The sequence below is a fragment of the Zalophus californianus genome, chromosome X, assembly GCF_009762305.2.
Source record: "Zalophus californianus isolate mZalCal1 chromosome X, mZalCal1.pri.v2, whole genome shotgun sequence".
NCBI classification, from domain to species: domain Eukaryota; kingdom Metazoa; phylum Chordata; class Mammalia; order Carnivora; family Otariidae; genus Zalophus; species Zalophus californianus.
The window spans coordinates 56,311,041-56,335,084 of NC_045612.1; the positions used below are offsets into that span (position 1 = coordinate 56,311,041).

At 35.5% G+C, this 24,044-nt stretch overlaps 1 protein-coding gene across 2 annotated transcripts in view; it reads right to left on the reverse strand.

Annotated features, from left to right (window-relative positions):
• The window catches only part of KLHL4 (kelch like family member 4), a 150,714-nt gene extending 130,125 nt beyond the window's left edge, over window positions 1-20,589 (reverse strand). For both annotated transcript variants that reach the window (XM_027608380.2, XM_027608379.2), the window contains exon 1: window positions 20,045-20,589. In XM_027608380.2, coding sequence (XP_027464181.1) covers window positions 20,045-20,466 — 422 coding nt within the window. In that variant the 5' untranslated portion in view covers window positions 20,467-20,589. The remainder of the gene's footprint in view (window positions 1-20,044) is intronic.
• Between the last annotated feature and the right edge of the window lie 3,455 nt (window positions 20,590-24,044).

Genomic DNA, 24,044 nt, shown 5'->3' on the forward strand with positions numbered 1-24,044 from the left:
GGTACAGAGGTTTCATAAAAAAATTATAAATGAAAATACCATATGATCCAATAATTACACTATTGGTATTTACCCAAAGAAAATGAAACCACTAAATAAAATATCTATCTATCTATCTATCTATCTATCTATCTATCTATCTATCTATCTATCTAGATATGCACCTTATGTTTATTATAGCATTATTTACAATAACCAAATTATGGAAGCAACATAAATGTCAGTTAACAGATTAATAGATAAGGAGATGTGGTATATATCTATGTATCTATATCTACATATATGTAATAAAATATTATATATATATATGAAGAAATATTACACAGCCATAAAATAGGATGAGATCTTGATATTTGCAACAACATGGATGGAATTAGAGGGTATTATGGTAAGTAAATAACTCAGAAAAAGGCAAATATCATATGATTTCACTCATATGTAGAATCTACAAAACAAATAAACAGCAGAATCAGACCTATAAATATAGAGAACAAACTGATGGTTGCTGGAAAGAAGGTGGGTGAGGGGATGAGTAAAATGCGTTTAGGGGAGTAGAAGATTCAGGCTTCCAGTTATGGAATAACTAAGACATGGTAATAAAAGGCACAGCATAGGGACGCCTGGGTGGCTCAGCCGTTAAGCATCTGCCTTTGGCTCAGGTCATGATCCCAGGGTCCTGGGATCAAGCCCCGCATCGGTCTCCCTGCTCCGTGGGAAGCCTGCTTCTCCCTCTCACACTCCCTCTGCTTGTGTTCCCTCTCTCACTGTGTCTCTCTCTGTCAAATAAATAAATAAAATCTTTAAAAAAAAAGGCACAGCATAGGGAATATAGTCAATGGTATTGTAATAGCATTGTATGGTGAGTGATGATAGCTACCCTTCTGGTAAGCATAGAATAATGTGTACAGTTGTCCAATCACTATGTTTTACAGCTAAAATTAATATTGCAATGTGTGTCAGGTATACTCAAATAAAAAAATAAAGACAAAAAATCCATTTTGATAACAACATTGTTTTATTTGGATTATGGTAAAAATTAACCTAACAACATGTGGAAAAAAGGATCAGAGGCCTGCAAATAAACATGATCTTAGCTAAACCCAGCAGTGGAGAAACCAAGGCTATTTATGGCTTAACAGAGGACAATGACTGCCTTGAAAAAGAGGAAGTAATCTCCAAAAATAAATGTGGAGATTAGTTAGATGAATAAGGGCAGAATATTTGGTCTATGAGTGTTTTTCTAGTACTCAAATTACACTGCCTACATAAGGGGTCACCAGGAGGAGTCTAGAGGCAAGACTGAAGCTTTATTTTCACTGGGTTCTAAAAGCAAATGTTGGTGGGCAACAGTCCTTTTAGGTATCCAAACTTTACCTTAACACAAACATTTCTCCAGTATAGAGAAACAGCTTCCTTTTTCTGAAACTACTAGGCACCTAATTATTGTCCAAAAGAATAAACATGTCACACACACACACACACACACACACACACACACACACACCCTCTGCATCAGTAGTTAGCATACTGGAACTAAGGGTACAGTTATTTTTATTACTAAAAGTACAGTTTTGGTAAGTAAGTTTTTCTAATTTAGTTAAAAATACTAACATTATCTATGGCTTATTTGATATGATTATAGCACTTGTTACATTTCATTTTGCTTTATAATTATTGGTATACATATTTTATGCTCTCTGCTATAATGTAAGCAACTGGAAAGCAGTTATTTTATACATCATTCTCTCTTTCAAGGTACTTCAGATATACTAGGTTCATAAATATTTATTGAATGTATTAATTATGTAGTAGTTTTAGGGGAATTTTAACTTTTATGAAATTTTTGTTTTCCAGACATGAAAAGATTTTATAGTAATATGCTTTTTTGACTTTCATTTATTGTTTCATATCAGTGTAAAAAGCTTGCAGTCAGAATTACTTTAGCTTCTTTAACAGTAGGGAGAACGTCTTGACATACAAAATTGAATCTAAAAGGAATATAAAATAAAACACTCCAGAAAATGAGTAAGACTCAGCGAGCAGGAAGGTTCAAGCTCAAAGTATCTCAGCTGAGGTCAACATTAAAGCATTTTCAGGTTTTGTTTGTTTTTTCTGTTTGTTTTTGTTTTTGTTTTTGTTTTTGTAGAAAGCATTCCCTTCGTGTCTCACTAAGTGCTTCTAGAACAAGTGTTAACAAAATATGGCCTGTGGGCCAAATCCAGCAGCCATCTCTTTTGTATAGTTAGTAAGCTAAAAAGGGATTTTACATTTTTTAAATAATTAACAAGAGCAAAAGGACACAGGAAAATTATGTGCAGTTCCAAATTCAATGTCTATAAATATGGTTTTATTGAAATGCTGTAACACTTATTCATTTACATGTTACCTCTGGCTGTTTTCACACTAAGATCAGTTGAGTAGTTGCAACAGAGACTGGATGGCCTACAAAGCTCAAGATATTTACTGTCACTTTACAGAAAAAGTGTATTAAGTGTATTTACCCTTATTCTAACATATTCATTGTATTCATGTCTCACAGTGTGCTTCTAGAATATCCAACAAAGACTTAAAAGTTTTTATTATCTTATATGTTATATTTTGTTAGTTTGATTTTACCACAACCCAATTAGCACAATGATGCATTAAAACAAATCATTGAATTTCTCGCATTTCATCCATTGTTCAGATTACTAGAAAATGTTACCTGCTAAACTTTACCACTGCAGTGGATACCACTAGATATCCACTTCAGCAAATGTGGGAAAGATGTTTGTAATTGACTTGATTGTGAAGATACATGGAAATCTCCTCAAATCAGAAAGGAAATGAAGAAATTGGTAAAATAATGACTTATTATAAAATAAGTAACTCAATGATTAAGCAATGGCTAAATAATAAGGAGGCAGTTTTTATTTTTTATCACGTATAAGAAACTATAGTACGCTTAATAGTCTGCCTAAGATGAATGAGGTATGATGAAAATTTTTCAAAAATGTAAAATGATAATGATAACATTTATTGAACATTTACATGTGAGGCACTGTTCCAATAACTTTATATTTATTGTTTCAATTTGTCTTCTATACAACCATATGAAATAGGTGCAGATAGTTTTCTCATTTTAAAGATGAGAGTAACTGAGACACAAAGAGTTTAAATAATTCAATTGAGGTCATAAACACAAATAAGCAGCAGAACTTGTCTTTGAATTCTGATACTCTGACTCTAGAGTATACCCAGTAATGCCTTTTTATGTAAGGTGTGGTAGAAAAATGTCCCAGGACACAAACACACTTTACTTGGGTTGGGTGTGGGGCCAAAAATAGCTTTTGTTTTTCTAGAAAACAATGGGCATTTTAGGTTGGTTAACATGACTTGAAGATAAATTCTATTGTTCATGTCAATTAATTTTTTCTTCCATATATTAGCAATTTCATCAGTGTGTTTTTTCATTCCCATTAATTTTATAAAGCAAATCATATCTAATATTTTGAGCAAATTGAATACAAACTGAGGTAGACTGCAAAAATAATGATTCTTTTGGGATGAACAAACCCTAAATTACAAAGACACACTTTGCTGCCCATAACAATTACCAATTATTCTCTGTTTGCAGCCAGCAGCATAAAGTGCATCAAAAGACAAGAAACGGTTTTGTATTTGGCAAAAACAGCAAGACAGTATTGTTATGTACAAGTTTAGGGTTGACCTTTCCATGATACCTGCTTAAAATTCATAGTCATTGATTCACAGAACTAATATTGGCAAATTTCCATTGCTGCTTTTCAGTCACAGATCAATCTAAAAATCAACTTATATTTTTTAATGATGTTATTTTAGATGTTTTTGTAGAGAAGTGTCAAATTATGAAAAATAATAAAAATAAAGTATTTGGTAGTGCTGAAGCCCCCCATCATTGAATATGACAATCAGATACATCAAGAAAAACAAAGATAAATAAATTAATATGAACATGATGTTTTAGCAAAAGACATCAAGCTACTTTCCATATATGCAGGAGACATAAAAGGAACTGAAGACTCTGGGAAAAAATCAGAACAAACATTTTATTTAAAGAAAAATGATGACAAAAATTTGAATTGAGAAAAAAATAGTTTTAGTCTTTCTCACTACCCTCTATTAAATTCAGCAGATACTGGATAATGATGAGAAGGCCTCAGAAGTAGAAGATTCCAGAGAAACCAGCATGAAAACAGTCTAAACTAAAAATGACTCAAGGTTTTAACATCACTAAGAATATATATATGTGTATATATATATATAATTATAGTATACATTAATATGCATAAAAATTATATACAGTTTATACTATATATGCAGAATATAATCTGTATTCTTGGTTCCTTTTAAGTTTGCTAATCTCATTAAGGTGCAAGTTCTTTTATCTACTGTGCAGTACTTCTGTTGTAAAACTTTAATGCATATTTTAGCCCTAATTATTCACAAAATATAAAAATAAAATGAAAAATTTTCTGTGGTTTGTTTTGCTTTAGTATTTAAAGGGTTTATACCCTTTAATGAAATCTGATAAAAGCAAAGATTTTGGCAATAGTATCCAGTAAGAGAAAATTCAAATACAAGATTAGGTGTAGCTTTGGGATTTGTGAGTTTTGTCTCCATTCTTTTCAAGATTTCTTGCATAAATCCTTATAATTTAAAAAAGAGAGGGGCACCAGAGTGCCTCAGTTGGTTGCCGTCTGACTCTTAGTTTCAATTCAGATGATGGTCTCATGGTTGTAGGATCAAGCCCCACATCAGGCTGCACATTCAGTGTGAAGTCTACTTCAGATTCTCTCTCCCTCTGCCACTTCCCCAGCTCATACTCTCCCTCTCAAATAAATAAATAAATAAATAAATAAATAAATAAATAAAACTTTAAAAAATAAAAAGAGAAGGGCAAAAAGGGAGGAGCAAGATGGCGGAGGGGTAGGAGACCTAAATTTTGTCTGGTCCCAGGAACTCAGCTAGATAGGGATCAAACCATTGTGAACTCCTACGAACTCAAAAGGAGATCAAAGAAAAGAATAGCAGCAACTCTCTGAACAGAAAAGCGACCACTTTCTGGAAGGTAGGACATGCGGAAAAGTGAATCTGAAGTGATATTCGGGAAGACAGATGGAGAGGGAGGGAGCCTCTGTCAGCCACTACTGGCAAGTGGTAGAGTAGTGGAGCACAAAATCAGAATTTTAGAAGTCGGCTCTGCTGAGTGATGTCACTCCACTGGCTAAGCAGGGGGTGGAACACTCACTGGGACTGTGTGGTCTCAGGGCCCTCGGGGTCACAGAAATACCGGGTGTGCCTGAGTGTAGCAGAGCTCCCAGGTATCGGAGCAGGGAAGCCGGCTGCAGAGATGGAGCCGAGGAGTGGGCTCTCAGCTTGGGGTTGCCATAAGCCGTGATCTGCAGCACACTCAGGCCACTGCTCTGCCAGCAGGGACCCAACAAGCGGCAGATCCAGGGAGACTCCCCTTCCTCCCCCGGGAGGAGGGGTGCCAGAGTGCACCACAGGAATCTGCTGGGTTTGGAGACTCCACACGGGGTCATGAGCCAGAGACAGAAACAGTCACAGGCCTGGTGAGCACAGAGTGTGGCCAGAGACCAGGGAGACGGGAGTGATTGACTGCTTTTCTCTGGGGGCTCACTGAGGAGTGGGGCCCCGAGTTCTTAGCTCCTCTGGGGCAGAGTTTGGAAAGCCACCATTTTCACTCTCATCCTCCAAAATTGTACCAAAACCTTGCAGGAAACAATAGCGCCAGAGAGCAAACCCAGGCAGATTATTTAGCCTGGCCTCTGGCAAGGGCAGGGCAATTCCACCTTGGGCAAAGACATTGGGGAACCACTGCAACAGGCCCCGCCCCCAGAAGATCAGCAAGAACAGCTAGCCAAGACTGAGTTTACCAATCAATGAGAATGGCAGAACGTCAGCGCTAGGGGAATACAGCACATAGAATTCATGGCTTCCCCCCCTTATTCTTTAGTCTTTCAAACTTAATTTTTTTTAATTTTACTTTTTTTCTTTTACTTTTTATTTTGAATTTTTCTTTTTCCCTTTTTCAACCAATACCTTATCAATTCCATTTTTAAAATCCTTTTTTACTTTTCATTTTTAGAGTCATATTCTATCCCTCCATAGTAGTTAACCTTCTTTTTGGTATATATATATAATTTGTTCTCTCTTTAAAATTTTCGGATACAGTTTCTTCTAACAGACCAAAGGATACCCTAAATCTCTAGTGTATGACTTTGTTCTAGCCTCCTGCCTGATCACATTCTCCCCCCACCGTTTTTCTTTAATTTCTCTTCTTTCTTTTTCAACCAACTTCTTATCTTAGTTCAATTTATAAAATCGTTTATATTTTTCATCTTTATAGGCATATTCCATCCCTTCATTGTATTTACCCTTATTTTTGTACATATATAAGCTTTTTTTTCTATAAAATTTTGGGAAGCAGTTTCTTCTAACAGACCAAAATACGTCTAAAATCTAGTGTATGGCACTGATCTATTCACCAGCCTGATCACATTTGATAATATTTTTTTTAATCTTTCTTTCCTTTTTTTTTTTCCTTTTTTCTTTCTTTCTCTTTCTTTTCCCACAGTTTCAGGCCTCTTCTGATTTGTTTTTTTTTTTAAAGATTTTATTTATTTATTTGACAGAGAGAGACACAGCAAGAGAGGAAACACAAGCAGGGGGAGTGGGAGAGGGAGAAGCAGGCTTCCTGCCAAGCAGGGAGTCTGATGCAGGGCCCAATCCCAGGACCCTGAGATCATGACCTGAGCCGAAGGCAAACACTTAATGACTGAGCCACCCAGGTGCCCCAGGCCTCTTCTGATTGGTTTAGTGTATACTTTTCTAGGGCCATTGTTAGCCTTTTTTGTTCTCTTATTCATCTATTCTCCTCTGGACAAAATGAAAAGACAGAAAAATTCATCTCAAAAAAACAAAAAGAACAAGAAGCAGTACTGCCAGGGACCTAATCAATATGGGCATTAGTAAGATGTCAGAACAAGAGTTCAGAATGATGATTTTAAAGATATTAGCTGGGCTTGAAAAAAGCATGGAGATATTACAGAAACGCTTTCTGGAGAAATAAAATAACTAAAATCTAACCAAGGTGAAACCAAAAAGTCTATTAATGAGCTGCAATAAAAAATGGAGGCTCTAACACCTAGGATAAATGAGGCAGATGAGAAAACTAATGATATAGAAGACCAAATGATGGAAAATAAAAGAGCTGAGAAAAAGAGAGAGAAACAACTACTGGATCACGAGGGCAGAATTCGAGAGATAAGTGATACCATAAGACAAAACCATATTAGAAAAATTGGAAAGCCAGAAGAAGAAGAAAGAAAGAGGGGCAGAAGGTACATTGGAGCAAATTATAGCAGAGAACGTCCGTAATTTGGGGAAGGAAACAGTCATCAAAATCCGGAGGCACAGAGAATCCCCCTCAAAATCAATAAAAATAAGTCAACACCCCAACACCTAATAGTAAAATTTACGAGTCTCAGAGACAGAGAGAAAATTCTGAAAGCACCTCGGGAGAAGAGATCTGTAACCTACAATGTTAAAAACATTAGACTGGCAACAGACTTATCCACAGAGACCTGGCAGGACAGAAAGGACTGGCATGATATCTTCAGAGCACTAAATGAGAAATTATGCAGCCAAGAATACTATATCCAGCTAGACTGTCATTGAAAATAGGAGAGAGAAAAAGTTTCCAGGCCAAACAAAACCTGAAGGAATTTGCAAACATGAAACCAGCCCTACAAGAAATATTGAAAGGGGTCCTCTAAGCAAAGAGAGAGCCTAAAAGTAACATAGACCAGAAGGGAACACAGACAATATACAGTCACAGTCACCTTACAGGCAGTACAATGGCACTAAATTCATATCTTTCAATAGTTACCCTGAATATAAATGGGCTAAATGTTCTAATCAAAAGACACAGGGTATCAGATTGGATGAAAAAACAAGACCCATCAATATGCTGTCTGCAAGAGACTCTTTTAGACCCAAAGACACCCCCAGATTGAAAGTGAGGGGGTGGAAAACCATTTACCATGCTAATGGACACCAAAAGGAAGCTGGGGTGGCAATCCTTATATCAGACAGATTAGATTTTAAACCAAAGACTATAATAAGAGATGAGGAAGGACACTATGTCCTACTTAAAGGGTCTATCCAACAAGAAGACATAACAATTGTAAATATCTATGTCCCTAACATGGGAGCAGCCAATTATATAAGCCAATTAATAACAAAAGCAAAGAAACATATCAAAAACAATACAATAATAGTGGGGGACTTTAACACCCCCTTAATGAAATGGACAGGTCATCTAAGCAAAAGATCAACAAGGAAATAAAGACTTTAAATGACACATTGGAATAAATGGATTTCAAAGATATATTCAGAACTTTCCATCCCAAAGCAACAGAATACACATTTTTCGCTAGTGCCCATGGAACATACTCCAGAATAGATCTCATCCTAGGCCACAAATCAGGTCTCAACCGGTACCAAAAGATTGGGATCATTCCCTGCATATTTTCAGACCACAGTGCTTTGAAACTAGAACTCAATCACAAGGGGAAAGTCAGAAAGAACTCAAAAACATGGAGGCTAAAGACCATCCTACTAAAGAATGAATGGGTCAATCAGGAAATTAAAGAAGAATTAAAATATCCATGGCAACAAATGAAAATGAAAACACAACTGTTCAAAAGCTTTGGGATGCAGCAAAGGCAGTCCTAAGAGGAAAGTATATAGCAATACAAGCCTTTCTCAAGAAACAAGAAAGTCTCAAATACACAACCTAACCCTACACCTAAAGGAGCTGGAGAAAGAAAAGCAAAGCCTAGACCCAGGAGGAAAAGAGAAATAATAAAGATTGGAGCAGAAATCAATGAAATAGAAACCAAAAGAACAGTAGAACAGATCAAAAACACTAGGCCCTGGTTCTTTGAAAGAATTAGTAAGATTGATAAACCCCTGGCCAGACATACCAAAAAGAAAAGAGAAAGGACCCCAATAAATAAAATCATGAATGAAAGAGGAGAGATCACAACCAACCCCAAAGAAATACAAACAATTATAAGAATATATTATGAGCAACTATATGTCAGCAAATTAGATAATCTGGAAGAAATGGATGCATTCCTAGAGATGTATAAACTACAAAAAGTGAACCAGGAAGAAATAGAAAACCTGAACAGATCTATAACCACTAAAGAAATTGAAGCAGGAATCAAAAATCTCCCAAGAAACAAAAGCCCAGGTCCAGACGGCTTCCCAGGGGAATTCTACGAAACATTTAAAGAAGAATTAATACCTATTCTTCTGAAACTTTCCAAAAAATAGGAATGGAAGGAAGACTTCCAAACTCGTTTTATGAGGCCACTATTACCTTGATCCCCAAGCCAGACAAAGATCCCATCAAAAAGAATTATAAACCAATATCCCTGATGAACATGGATGCAAAAATTCTCACCAAAATACTAGCCAATAGGATCCAACAGTACATTAAAAGGATTATTCACCACGACCAGGTGGGATTTATCCCTGGGCTGCAAGGTTCGTTCAACATCCACAAATCAATCAATGTGATGCAATATATTAATAAATGAAAAATAAGAACCATATGATCCCCTCAATAGATGCAGAAAAAGCATTTGACAAAGTACAGTATCCTTTCTTGATCAAAACTCTTCAGAGTATAGGGATAGAGTGTACATACCTCAATATCATAAAAGCCATCTATGAAAAACCCACAGCGAATATCATTCTCAAGGGGGAAAAACTGAGAGCTTTCCCCCTAAGGTCAAGAATGCAGCAGGGATGTCCACTATCAGCACTGCTATTCAACATATTATTAGAAGTCCTAGCCACAGCAATCAGACAACAAAAAGAAATAAAAGAATCCAAATTGGCAAAGAAGAAGTCAAACACTTACTCTTTGCAGAGGATATGATACTTTATGTGGAAAACCCAAAAGACTCCACCCCAAAACTGCTAGAACTCATACAGGAATTCAGTAATGTGGCAGGATATAAAATCAATGCACGGAAATCAGTGGCATTCTTATACACCAAAAACAAGACAGAAGAAAGAGAAATTAAGGAGTCAATCCCACTTACAATTGCACCCAAAACCATAAGATACCTAGGGATAAATCTAACGAAAGAGGCAAAGTATCTGTCCTCAGAAAACTATAAAATACTTATGAAAGAAATTGAGGAAGACATAAAGAAATGGAAAAATATTCCATTCTCATGGATTGGAAGAACCAATATTATGAAGATGTCAATGTTACTAGAGCAATCTACACATTTAATGCAATCCCTATCAAAATACCATCCACCTTTTCTCAAAGAAATGGAACAAATAATCCTAAAATTTCTATGGAACCAGAAAAGACCCCAAATTGCCAGAGGAATGTTGAAAAAGAAAAGCAAAGCTGGCAGCATCACAATTCCAGACTTCAAGCTCTATTACAAAGCTGTCATCATCAAGACAGTATGGTACTGGCACAAAAACAGACACATAGAACAATGGAACAGAATAGAGAGCCCAGAAATGGACCCTCGACTCTATGGTCAACTAATCTTCGCCAAAGCAGGAAAGAATGTCCAATGGAAAAAAGACAGTCTCTTCAACAAATGAGGTTGGGAAAATTGGACAGCCACATGCAGAAGAATGAAACTGGACCATTTCCTTACACCACCCACAATAATTGACTCAAAATGGCTGAAAGACCTACATGTGAGACAGGAGTCCATCAAAATCCTAAAGGAGAACAGAGGCAGCAACTTCTTCGACCCCAGCCACAGCAACTCTTCCTAGAAATATCACCAAAGGCAAGGGAAGCAAGGGCAAAATGAACTATGGGGATTTCATCAAGATAAAAAGCTTTTGCACAGCAAAAGAAACAGTCCACAAAACCAAAAGACAACCGACAGAATGGGAGAAGATATTTGCAAATGATATATCAGATAAAGGGCTAGTATCCAAAATCTATAAAGAACTTATCAAACTCAACACCCAGAGAACAAATGATCCAATCAAGAAATGGGCAGAAGACATGAACAGACATTTTTTCCAAAGAAGACATCCAAACAGCCAACAGACACATGAAAAAGTGCTCAACATCACTTGGCATCAGGGAAATCTAAATCAAAACTTCAATGAGATACCACCTCACACCAGTCAGAATGGCTAAAATTAACATGTCAGGAAATGATAGATGTTGGCAGGGATGCGGAGAAAGGGGAACCTTCCTACATTGTTGGTCGGAATGCAAGCTGGTGCAGCCACACTGGAAAATGGTATGGAGGTTCCTCAAAAAGTTGAAAATAGAGCTGCTCTATGACCCAGCAATTACACTACCGGGTATTACCACAACGATAGAAATGTAGGGATCTGAAGGATACGTGCACCCCAATGTTTATAGCAGCAATGTCCACAACAGTCAAACGATGGAAAGAGCCAAGATGTCCACTGATAGATGAATGGATAAAGAAGATGTGATATATATATATATATACATACACACACACACACACACAATGGAATATTATGCAGCCATTAATAGAATGAAATCTTGCAATTTGCACTGACATGGATGGAACTGGAGTGTATTATGGTGAGTGAAATAAGTCAAACAGAGAAAGACATGTATCATATGACCCCACTGACATGAGGAATTCTTAATCAGGAAACAAACTGAGGGTGCTGGAGTGGTGGGGTTTTGGAGGGATGGGATGGTTGGGTGATAGACATTGGGGAGGGTATGTGCTATGGTGAGTGCTGTGAATTGTATAAGTCTGTTGAATCACGGACTTGTACCTCTGAAATAAATAATACATTATATGTTAAAAAAAAAAGAAGAAGAAGATAGCAGGAAGAGAAAAATGAAGAGGTGGAAATTGGAGGGGGAGACGAACCATGAGAGACTATGGACTCTGGGAAACAAACTGAGGGTTCTAGATGGGAGGGGGTGCGGGGATGTGTTAGCCTGGTGATGGGTATTAAAGAGGGCATATACTGGATGGAGCACTGGGTGTTATACGCAAACAATGAATCATGGAACACTACATCAAAAACTAATGATGTAATGTATTGTGATTAACATGACATAATTAAAAAATAAATAAATTTATTTTATTGTGTTCTTTATCTCTGATTCATTTTTTTTTTGTTAAGGGTCTTGCTGATGTCCTCTACTCTTTTCTCAATCTAGTGAGTATCTTTATTATCATTGCTTTAAATTTTCTATCAAGCTTATTACTTATACCTATTTGGCTTAGGTCTCTTTGTCCTCATTTCATTTGTGAAATATTTGTCCTATTATTTCATTTGTGGAATATTTCTCTGTCTCCTCATTTTCTCTAACTCTCTGTGTCTGTTTCTGTGTAGTAGGAAATGCCAGCTATGTGTCCTGGTCTTGAAGGTTATGGTCTTTTGAAGAAGAAGTGTTTTTGCCCCCTGCAGTGCAGTGTCCTCTATTCCCTAGGACCTGGCACTTCAGGGAGTAATTCCTGTGTGTATTGTGTGTGCTCTTTTGTGTTCTGGTTTTTTTTCACTTCAGTGTGGTTGTCTGCAGTAACCCTTCACCTGTTGTAGGCAGTGCTTGGTCCCTAGTAGGTGTGGGGTACATTTTAACAGTGTATAGGCTAGTCTGCTTGCTAAATGAAACCTGGAACCCCCACTTCCAAGATGGGTTGACCTAAGTGAATATGCACAGCATGTGTGGTTGGGGCACACATTTTTTCAAGGTGCATCTCAGTCTTCTGTAGTGTCCACTGCTGCTGTCACAACCATTGCTGGGCCACTGTAGCCATCAGGACTGAAACCCCACAAAAGGTATTTGTCAAGAGAGGGTGCTAGCAAGGTCTGTACTGATCTTCTGGGGGGAGGGGACCCACGGTCTTGTGACTGGAGCAAGGGTGACTGCAAAGGGTGGATCAGCTGAAGGGTGGGGGGGGGGCATCAGGACTTGGTGTAAGCATGTTAGGTAGTGAATTTGGGCACAGTGTTCATTCCTGGAGGGGGTTGTTTACCCTGAAGGATGGGGGGGGGAATTGGTCCCTGCAAGCTACTTTGTTCCTGAAGGAGTCTCCCTGACATCCTTATCTCTCTTGGAAATGTTCTGTAATGAGTAAATCACTCTCCCCAGGCACTTATCTAACTGCTGGTTCTATGCTATATCTATGCTATATCTGTTCAGGCTATTTGGCATGCTGCCTCTTTATGGGCAGGGACTCAGCTTCCTAAGGTTCTCAAAGCTCTCCCAGAGCCAAGCTCACTGGTTTTTAGAATTCCAGGCTTTAAGTCCCACTGGTTGTAAGAACTCATGAAATTCAGACCCTCTCACTTTCAAAGCCAGATATTATGGGGGTTTGTCTTCCTTGTGCTGTGTCTCTGGTATGATCATGTTTCTTGCTCTTCATCATACTCCTGGCTCCTTCCTGTCCACAGAGGGCCACAGTCCATTTAGGTCTCAAATCACATCTCCACCATTCCTACTTTCTTTGATGTGACCTCTTCACTACCTTTGTTTGTGGAGTTCATCCTGCTCATCTTTGTATCATTTTCTGGGTTATTAACACTGATGTGAGTGTTATCTAATTGTATACATGGGACAAGATAAATGTAGGGTCCTCCTACTCTGCCATCTTCCCCTATCTCCCCCATTTCTGATAGTTTTAAAGAACATGATCACTGGTATTGCTCTTTTCCACTGCAAAGTCTAGCAATATGCAAATATTGTATCTATATATTGATTTGGTAAATACTGTGTTATTTTACTGTGTTTCAGAGTAAAAACTTATGTAATGCTTTTTGTTTTAAATTTCAGTAATATATTTCATCCTAAAATATAAGTTAACTGAAAACTACCTGATTACATTTTTCTCACTTTTAGTTACCTTGTCTTAGATAGTTCTTTTTAAGCATATTTACAAAAATCTTATTTCTTGACCACCAGGGCAACACATTTTCCATTCTCTTAAGTAAAATTAAAATATGGATGGAACAGAATCACCATGAACAGAATATACACAATGCCTGGGGTGCCTGGGTGCCTCAGTCAGTTGGACATCTGACACTTGCTCTTGGCTCAGGTCTTGATCTCAGGGTCACGAGTTCAAGCTCAACATTGGGCTCCATGCTGGGCATGGAGCCTACTTAAAAAATAAAAATTAAAATAAAAAAGAATATTCTCAATTGCTATATTTTCCATTTTAGAATGGAGGGAAAGAAGTTTGTTTTTGTATGTGATGTTGTTTTCTTCCTAAGAGATAAGACATAGACACTAATGTAAAGAAATTGGGGGAAAAAGGTTATGTTTCATTTGAAGCACTAGTAAATACATACCACTTTGTTAGTATCCATGGTGTACTCAATGATTAAATAAAAAATGATTTCTATTAACTTATTATTATACCCAAATATGACCTTATTAGTTTCTATGTCATTAAAGATTGATCTACACCAAATGATAACCACAATCCATATCATCAAGATAGGACTAGAAATGGCATATAGCTTTCAAATATTCTCATAACTTTAAAGGATTGCCTTTAGGATATTATCTTGTGGCCAACGTATAAGATTTTGCATGGAGGAGGTAACAGCTCCCTGCTTTTGATTTAATATTCTTTTAATCAGTTGCCAAAGAACAAAACTAAAGAAAACAAATAAACAACAAGTTTTTAAAACTGGGTGGTCTTCTACTATTGATTCATGGAATCTACATACTATGATAGCACTTGCTAAAATATTGTGCTTTTTTACAGAAAAATTGTGATAATCTAATAATTGTATAGAAAGTCTCCATAAAGCCCACACCCAGTTTCCATTATTATTAATATCTTATATTAGTATGAGATATTTGTTACAATTAACTAACCAATACTGTCACATTATTATTAACTAAAATCCATTCTTTATTCAGATTTCCTCAGTTTTTACCTAAAGGCCTTTTTTCTGCTCCACATCATCATGTCTTCTTAGGATTTTCTTGCTTGTGACAGTTTCTCAGACTTTCTTTTTCTTTTTAGATTCATTTATTTATTTTACAGAGAGAGAGCAAGTGAGAGGAGGGGCAGAGGGAGAGAAAGAATCCTGGAGCAGACTCCCTGCTGAGCATGGAGTTTGATGTGAAGCTTGGTCCCAGGACCCTGAGATCCTGACCTGAGCCAAAACCAACAGTGGGCCACTCAATTGACTGAGCCATCCAGGGGCCCTTCAGACTTTCCTTTTGTTATGACATTAATAGTTTGAAGATTACAAACCAGGTACTTTTTAAATGTTCTTCTATTTGGATTTGTCTGATGGTTTTTCTCATTATTAGACTGGGGAGGTTATAGGTTTTGTGGGAGAAAAGGACAGAACTAAAGTACCAGAATCATCACATCATACCAAGTGTACATACTATCAAAATGACTGAGCACTTCTGATGTTAAACTTAATTACCTGGCTGAGGTACTATTTGTTAGGTTTCTCTACTGTAAATTTACTCCCCCCCAACACCAACAGTTCTATATTGTATCACTTTTAAGAAAGAAGTTTATGTGCAGCCCACACTTAAAGAACAGTAGTCACCTCCACCTCCTTGAGGGCAGATTATGTACATAAATCATATGGAATTTTTTTGCATAATACATTTGTCTTTGCTCTATTTATTCAATCACTTATTCATGTCAATATGGAATTATGAATATTTATTTTTTACTTTGGTTTATAATCAAACAATATTTTATTTTGTTGGTAAAATTGTTCTGGCTTTGGCCAATGAGAGCTTTTTTACTTGGCTCCTGTTTTCCTTTGACATGACAATAGCCCCCATCATTATTTTTTGAGGACTTTCTTACTTTATGGCAACAAAATGTTCCAGGTTCATCTTGTAGAATATTACATTTCTACCAGAGGTTTTCTTTTTAATTAAGGACCTACTTTTCCTCACTTCTCCACCTTGATTTCAGTTTTTCATCTTCAAATATAAAAGTTTTATACTGATATTCCTATAACGCTGCATGTAATTTTTACTTACAAAGTCATAGGAAAGACATCAATGAGATTACTATTAAGAAGATGTCTTGGGCGCCTGGGTGGCTCAGTTGGTTAAGCGACTGCCTTCCGCTCAGGCCATGATCCTGGAGTCCCGGGATCGAGTCCCACATCGGGCTCCCTGCTCAGCAGGGAGTCTGCTTCTCCCTCTGGCCCTCTTCCCTCTCATGCTCTCTATCTCTCATTCTCTCTCTCTCAAATAAATAAATAAAATCTTAAAAAAAAAAGAAGATGTCTTACAAAAGTCAGAAAGAAGACATACAAATTTTAAAAATGAACTATAAAGTACTAAGTGACTGAACATTTAGGCAATGTGTAACAAGTTAATATTAATATGATGTTCTTGAAGTCACATATTAAATAGTACCACACATTTTGTCTTTTATTTCTATTTCCAAATGCAGAAGGGAAATAGTTGCCTTTCAAATATCAGAAATAACAATTGTTATCAGCCACTTAGTACTTTAGTTTATAGTTTATCTTTTAAATTTTTATTATATGTTTGTTAATTTAATGTAAAAAAAGAAATAACAATTATAGAGATGCTTAATCATAATATTTAAAAGAACATGGGCCTAACATATTGCTAGATCCCTAGATGGAAAGGATTCCCATTTTTCAAATGTTAAACATATTTTAATTAATTTTAAGTTAAATATATATGCAATACTACACCATTAGAAATGAAACATGAGGACCATGATAACTTATTATAAGGAATGAGGCTGTAACTAGCAAAGATTTAAAATCAACCAATAGATGTCCTATCTCAAAAATGGCTTGGAATCATGGCATTAATATTAAATTATTTGTTAAAATGCTCTAAATTTGGTAAAACAGTTAAACAATTTCTATAATTTTCTACAGTACATTTTAAACCATAAGCAGAAGGATTTAACCTTAAACTTTCTATAAACTACAAATTGTAGTTTGTTCCTTATTTCCTTTGAAATAATAATATCTATGGAATAATGCAGTGTAAAAAATTTTGCGAAGTGAATGACAACAGATTGAGAATGACAAATACCATGTGATTTCATTCATAAGTGGAATCTAAAAACAAATGAATAAACAAACAAAAATCAATATATGTCATATGAGAAGCATGATCATAACACACTGTTAAAATATTTGTTCTAGTTTTTGGAATGCTGAGGTTGAAATAAAGAAAAGAAAGGACACTGAACAAGGTAGTTGTGATGAAGCAAAGATGTAGAGTTAGTAGATAACTAAGACAATAAATGATAATGACTGTCATACTGGTATGCACATAGTTACAGTGTGGGATCATGATATGGTGCTGTTCCTAAATGAAGTACATACTTAAAATTCAATTACATAGAAATGTATTTGAGTGGACTCTGAAAAACAAACTGAGGGTTCTAGACGGGAGGGGGATGGGGGGATGGGTTAGCCTGGTGATGGGTATTAAAGAGGGCACGTTCTGCGTGGAGCACTGGGTGTTATGTACAATGAATCATGGAAGACTACATCAATAACTAATGATGTACTGTATGGTGATTAACATAACAATACAAAATTTAAAGGGAAAAAAGAAATGTATTTGGGTTTTTTAAATATTCAAACCAATATATTAATATAACTATTTATTTCTCTCTCCAAATTTTTATTTAAATTCCAGTTAGTTAACATACAATGTAATATTAGTTTCAAGTGTAGAATTTAGTGATTCATCACTTATGTACAACTTTAATACTTTGGATTTATTATTTGTGTTAAGAATAATTGTAGGTTATTCAGTTATGTTGCATGCTAACAATTTAGTCCATTCTCTATTAATTTTTTGCACTATTTGTAGAAAGCAGGATGACTTAGATAACCTTACTTTGCCAAGAATGTCAGAGTCCATCTTGTAGTAGTGTGATCATTCTCTACACTGACTGCCTTGTTACTTAGTTTGTTCATTTACCACAAGAGGGAATGCCAGGTTGTTGTCAACTTCTCAGGATTCTTTCCTCTTGCTCCCCAATCTTGTTGAAGAGAAGCATTAGAGAAGCAAGACACAGAAAGTTCCCTCTCAAACTCTTTTTAATCAAGACATAATCCAGAATGGCTAATGATAGATTAATAAACCATCATATTTTAATTAATTTACAACTTCTCTTTTGCTTAAAATATCTTGGCACACCTATAAATCTACTAACTCTATTTATTTTAAGAAAATATTAACTTTCTACTGTAACCATAGAATATTTAACAGAACATTTCTTTAAAACATGAAAACTATCAGGAATAAAAAGAGAAATATATATATTTTTAAAATATTACTTGGTGACACTTTATATTTGACATTTTATCCAACATTTTTTAGCAACTAATTTATTGTGAATATATTCTCATGCTGGCAAATAAATTCAGGAATCTTCAAAAAATTTTATCAGGAGGTCACAATGGATCATTTAAATTTCTCTACAATGGAATCAAATGCATTAATATTAATCTCTAAATTCAGCAGTTTTTGAAATTGTGATTCACGGTGAAGAGAGTTCATTTGAAAATGTGCTGAATCTAAAAGCATGGATTACATATCATTTTGAAAGTAAAATTAATTCTATTAAATACAACCTGCTATCCCAGCAGTTATATAGCATATTCTTGGGTAATCACAAAATATTTAGGAAAATTAATATATACACTATTTCTTAAAATATCTGTATCATGTACAATCCAATATTATACTTAAAGTCTTTTCACAAAGTCTTTTGCATGTTTACATAGCAACAGAAAAACAGTTCCTACAAAGGCATCATTTTGCACAGTTGATAGCCATTTGTCATAATGTTATGTTGCTTTTTCTACTGATATTTTGTTTTGAATTTATGGAGGCAAGGAAGTGTCAGGCAGATACATTGGGAAAATAAAGAAACCTTATATCTAGAAACAAATTTACCAGTTCTTCTCCTCTGTACTTTTGTAGAGACACAGTACACCAAATAAGTTAAAGATTATTTCCAAATAAATAAGCATAGCTTCATGTTGAACTGTTATATAATTTAAAATATATCAAAAATACTTGTTTTCTTATGGCTCTTTTACACCTTAATTACATTACCAAGATCATCAGTTGTGTCTACATATATGGGGGAAATAAAATCTGATAATGAAAAAGGAAAAAAAAAGTAAAACTCTACTAGGTTGTTATATTGGACAAGATTAGAGTACAGAACATAATTTTCTTTCACTCAAACAGTACTAGTGGACACAAAAATAAGACTAAGTCAAATATTTTATGAGCTGTACTAAAGCTATACTTTACTATCACTTCTTATTTTGTTTTAATGTCCTGAAATAGCTAACATGTTCCATTTCCTACGTTCAGACATTGCTGCTATAAGGACATTTCATTACTTGCTTTATGCAAAATATTTTCATGATTGTAAACTTTGAAACAAATCTCAAATGTGAAAGGAAGCTGTTCTGTACTCTCACATAAAGATAATGTATTTATCGAGTGTAAATACAGTAACTATGTATTAAGGAACAGATAAGAATGTGCTGAGTAGTTAAAGCTTTTATTTTGTCAGAATTGGCCTAACTCAACAAAAGTCAGAGTTTCTACTTATGTGATTTATTACACTGGCACAGAGAATTACAAGTATATGAACATCCAAGCCACAGAGGATATTTACAAAAAGTTAGTAATTATAATAAACATCTCTTATGACTAAAACAGAAATCTTAACAAAATTGGAATGGAATCAGAAAAGTAAACTCAAAACCCTAAAACATATTTCCCATTAATTATCAAAACATATGTAAAATTACTGTTTTTCTTTATAGACTTAGAGGAGGTGGTTTCTTATAAACCCTGATTGGCTGCATACAAATTGAGATAATTATAGCACTTTTATTTAAACAGTAAATGAGAGTTGTAGAGAATAAGTTAACCTAATCTATGGTTTTCAGTTATGCGACTGAAAACTCCTACCTCACTGTAGAATCTTCTGTGTTATCATCAGCAATCATCTCCAAATCTTGTAAGTGTTTCTCACAGGCTTCTTTAAACAAACTCTCTTCTGAAACTGCTTTAGGAGTATCTTCATTTGCTCGAAGATGTTCTATCGAGTTTTGTGAGTGCCAATTCTGAAAGGCTCTTTGATGGTCAGGGGCCAGTCCTGGCACTGGTGTTAGTATGTTGGGGTGGAAAGGATTGTTCCTTTTTTTCAGTCTGTTTCTGTCCTGAGCATGGTTGTTCAACCTGCCCTGAACCGGGGTCCCTCTATGCTCATATCCTTCCTGCTGAAAGCAGTTTCCAGTGTTGGGCGACCCTTGAGAGGGATGACTAAACCACCTCCAATGTAGCCTTAGGATCTGTTTCACATGAAACTCTTCCTTGCCAGACACTGACATTGTTGCAGGAGGAAAGACAAAAGCCTTCTCTCACAGAAAGGAAATGGAGCCTTTGTTATCTCCTGTTTCTCTGCCTCTTCTGAACTAACAAAAGCACAAGTGCTGAGAGCAGTCTTTCTTGCTTCCCTCCCTTCCCCCACTGCCTGTGGTGCACTCTAGCTTTCTAGCTGAGAAAACTGCAGCTAACAGTGTAGGTGGGAACTCACACTGACAGGATGATGAGATCAGACCTTAAAGTAAATCAGCTTAGCACAGGAAAACAGCTACCACAGCACACTGCCACTGCTAGATTTGCAGGCTCACAGCCCTCCCACCTGGACTTGCAAATATCTAACCCAGCTTCTTCTTTAACCTAAGTACAGCATCTGTAGCTTAAACCCAGGCAAGTGAGAAAAAGCAGTATTTAAACTCACTTCCTTCTATGTTCCCTCTACTCACCCCATCCCCTCCCAGATTAGCTCACCTCTGAGAATGTGCCATTTTGTCCTAGAATAATTTATACCAGGAAATTCATAATGATCTTTTTCAGGTTCTTATAGAAATTTTCATGGGGTTCATTAAGGGACAGTATCTTATCAGTCCTCTCATGCAGGTTTGTAGTTATTTTTACAAAATATCTAAAAATGTGAATGGTCTTATATTAATATTTGCTTAAAAACCTGAACAGTTTCAGAAACATAAGAAAGTGTTGGTTACCCGTGACTAAACACACACACACCCCTAGAGGATGTATTCATAGTGTTTTAAGTCTATACCTGAAGGAAGAGAGCAGTGTTTTTTCTAAACTGGTTAGGTTAAGAAGAGATGCCTTCTCTCAGTGACAATAACTTGAAAACAAATAGTCTGTTGTGGCTCCATGCCTGTATAAACACCTCCTTATTATGCTCTTTACTTTCACAGGGAATGTTAAAGGTCTATTTTCTTTGCTCACAAGTCCTTGTGAGAGGATGAAAAAGGGCCTGTTTTGAATCAATTCCATATTGCCACATAACTCAGTAATAGCTATACACAAAGTACTTTGACATCTAAATCAGAATCACCAATTATACAGAGGTGTTTCTATAACAGTCATATATCAGAAATGCTTTCACCAATGCCATTTTGAAGTTCAGTTTGAATTTTAACCAGCTTCCATGTAATGTATACAGGTGATAAGGGGGGAGATTATGCCAGTGTATTCTTAGAAAGAATATAGGAATTGTAAGGTTTTGGTTTTAGTTCTGACTTTATAGTTAATAAGCTATATAATCTTGAATAAGTAACTTTACTTCTTTGCATCATAGTTTCTTCATACATAGTGTGGAGAGGCTTAAGAGATTTTTAAATTTCTACTTGCAATGAATTTTAAATGCTTGGAAACAGCATGAATATCTTTTTCAAAGTTTTGGTAGGTATTTTACATACAGTTTTCTATAAATCTAACTATAACTTTCCCGTTCCTCTCTTGTTTTTGTAGGTGCAATGGTAAATTTGTGTCAATTTGGCTGGACTATGTATGGGTTATCCAGATACTTGGAAAAACATTATTTTGGCTGCTTCTGGATGAGTTTAACATTTAAATCAATAGACTGAGTAAAGTAAATCGTCCTCCTTAATGTATGTGGGCTTTATCCAATCAGTTGAAGGTTGATCAAATATATAAAGCAATCAATAAGTAACATAAAGGATCTCATTGATAATACTACAATAGGAGTAGGGGAATTTAACACTCCACTTACATCAAAGGACTAATCATCTAAGCAGAAAATCAACAAGGAAACAATGGCTTTGAATGACACAGTGGACCAGATGGGTTTAACAGATGTATTCAGAACATTTCATCTTAAAGCAGCAGAATACACATTCTTTTCAAGTGCACATGGGACATGCTCCAGAATAGATCATGTACTAGGTCACAAAACAGGCCTCAACAAATACAAAAAACTGCCTTCATACCATGCATCTTTTTGGATCACAATGCTATAAAACTTGAAGTCAACCACAAGAAAAAAAATTTGGAAAGACCACAAATACATGGAGGTTAAACAACATGCAACTAAACAATGAATATGTCAATCAGGAAATCAAAGAAGAAATTTAAAAACATACATGGAAACAAATGAAAATGAAAACATGACAGTCCAAAACCTTTGGGATGCAGCCAAAGTGATCCTAAGAAGGAAATATATAGCTATAAAGGCCTTTCTCAAGAAAATTCTCAAGAAAAATCTCAAACAACCTAACTTTACACTGAAAAGAGTTATAAGAAAGAACAACAAATGAAACCTAAAGCCAGCAGATGGAAAGAAATAATAAAGATTAGAGCAGAAATAAATGATATAGAAACTAAAATTAAAAAAATAGAACAGATTAATCAGACCAGTAAAATGGTTTGAAAAAATTAATAAAATTGATAAATCCCTAGCCAGATTTATCAAAAATAGAAAGGACTCAAATAAATAAAATAACAAATGAGAGAGGAGAGATCACAACCAACACCACAAAAATACCAACAATTATAAGAGGACATTGTGAACAATTACATGTTAACAAATTGGATAACTTGGAAGAAATAGTTAAATTCCTAGAAACATATAAACTGAACGAAAACTGAAACAAGAAGAAATAGAAAACTTGAACATATTGATAACCAGCAAAGAACTTTTCAAAAATCTCCCAGTGAACAAAAGCCCAGGGCCAGATGGCTTCCCAGGAGAATTCTAAAAAAATTTAAAGAAGAATTAATACCTATTCTCAAATTATTCCCAAAAAGAGAAATGGAAGGAAATTTTCCAAACTCATTCCATCAAGCAAGAATTACCTTGACAAAGGTAAGACAGATAAACTCCACTAAAAAAAAAAAAAGACCAATATCCTTGATGAACATGGATTCAAAGATTCTCAACAAAATACTAGCAAATCAAATCCAACAGTACATTAAAAGAATCATTCACCACGATCAAGTGGGATTTTTTCCTGGGCTGCCAGTGTGGTTCAATATTTATAAATCAATGTGATGTACCACATTAATAAAAGAAAGCATAAGGACCAATTTATCCTTTCAATAGTTAAATAAAAACTTTTCACAAAGTATAAAGTCCATTCATGATAAAAACCCTCAACAAAGTAGAGATAGAGGGAATATAGCTCAACATAATTAAGGCCATATATGAAAAACCCACAGCTAATATCATCCTCAATGGGAAAAAAAAAAAAACTGAGAACATTTCCTCTATGGTCAAGAACAAACAAGGATGTCCACTATCACCATTGTTATTTAACATAGTACTGGAAGTCCTAGTCTCAGCAAGCAGACATCAGAAAGAAATACAATGCTTCTAAATTGGTAAGGAAGAATTCAAATTTCACTATTTGCAGAAGGCATGATAATCTATAAAGAAAGCCCAAAAGACTCCACCAAAAAAATCGCTAGAACTGATACACAAATTCAGTAAAGTCACAGGATACAAAATCAATATATAGAAATCTGCTGCAGTTCTATACACCAATAATGAAGCAGCAGAAAGAGAAATGAAAGAAGTAATCTGATTTAAATTGCACCAAAAATAATAAGATACCTAAGAATAAACCTAACCAAA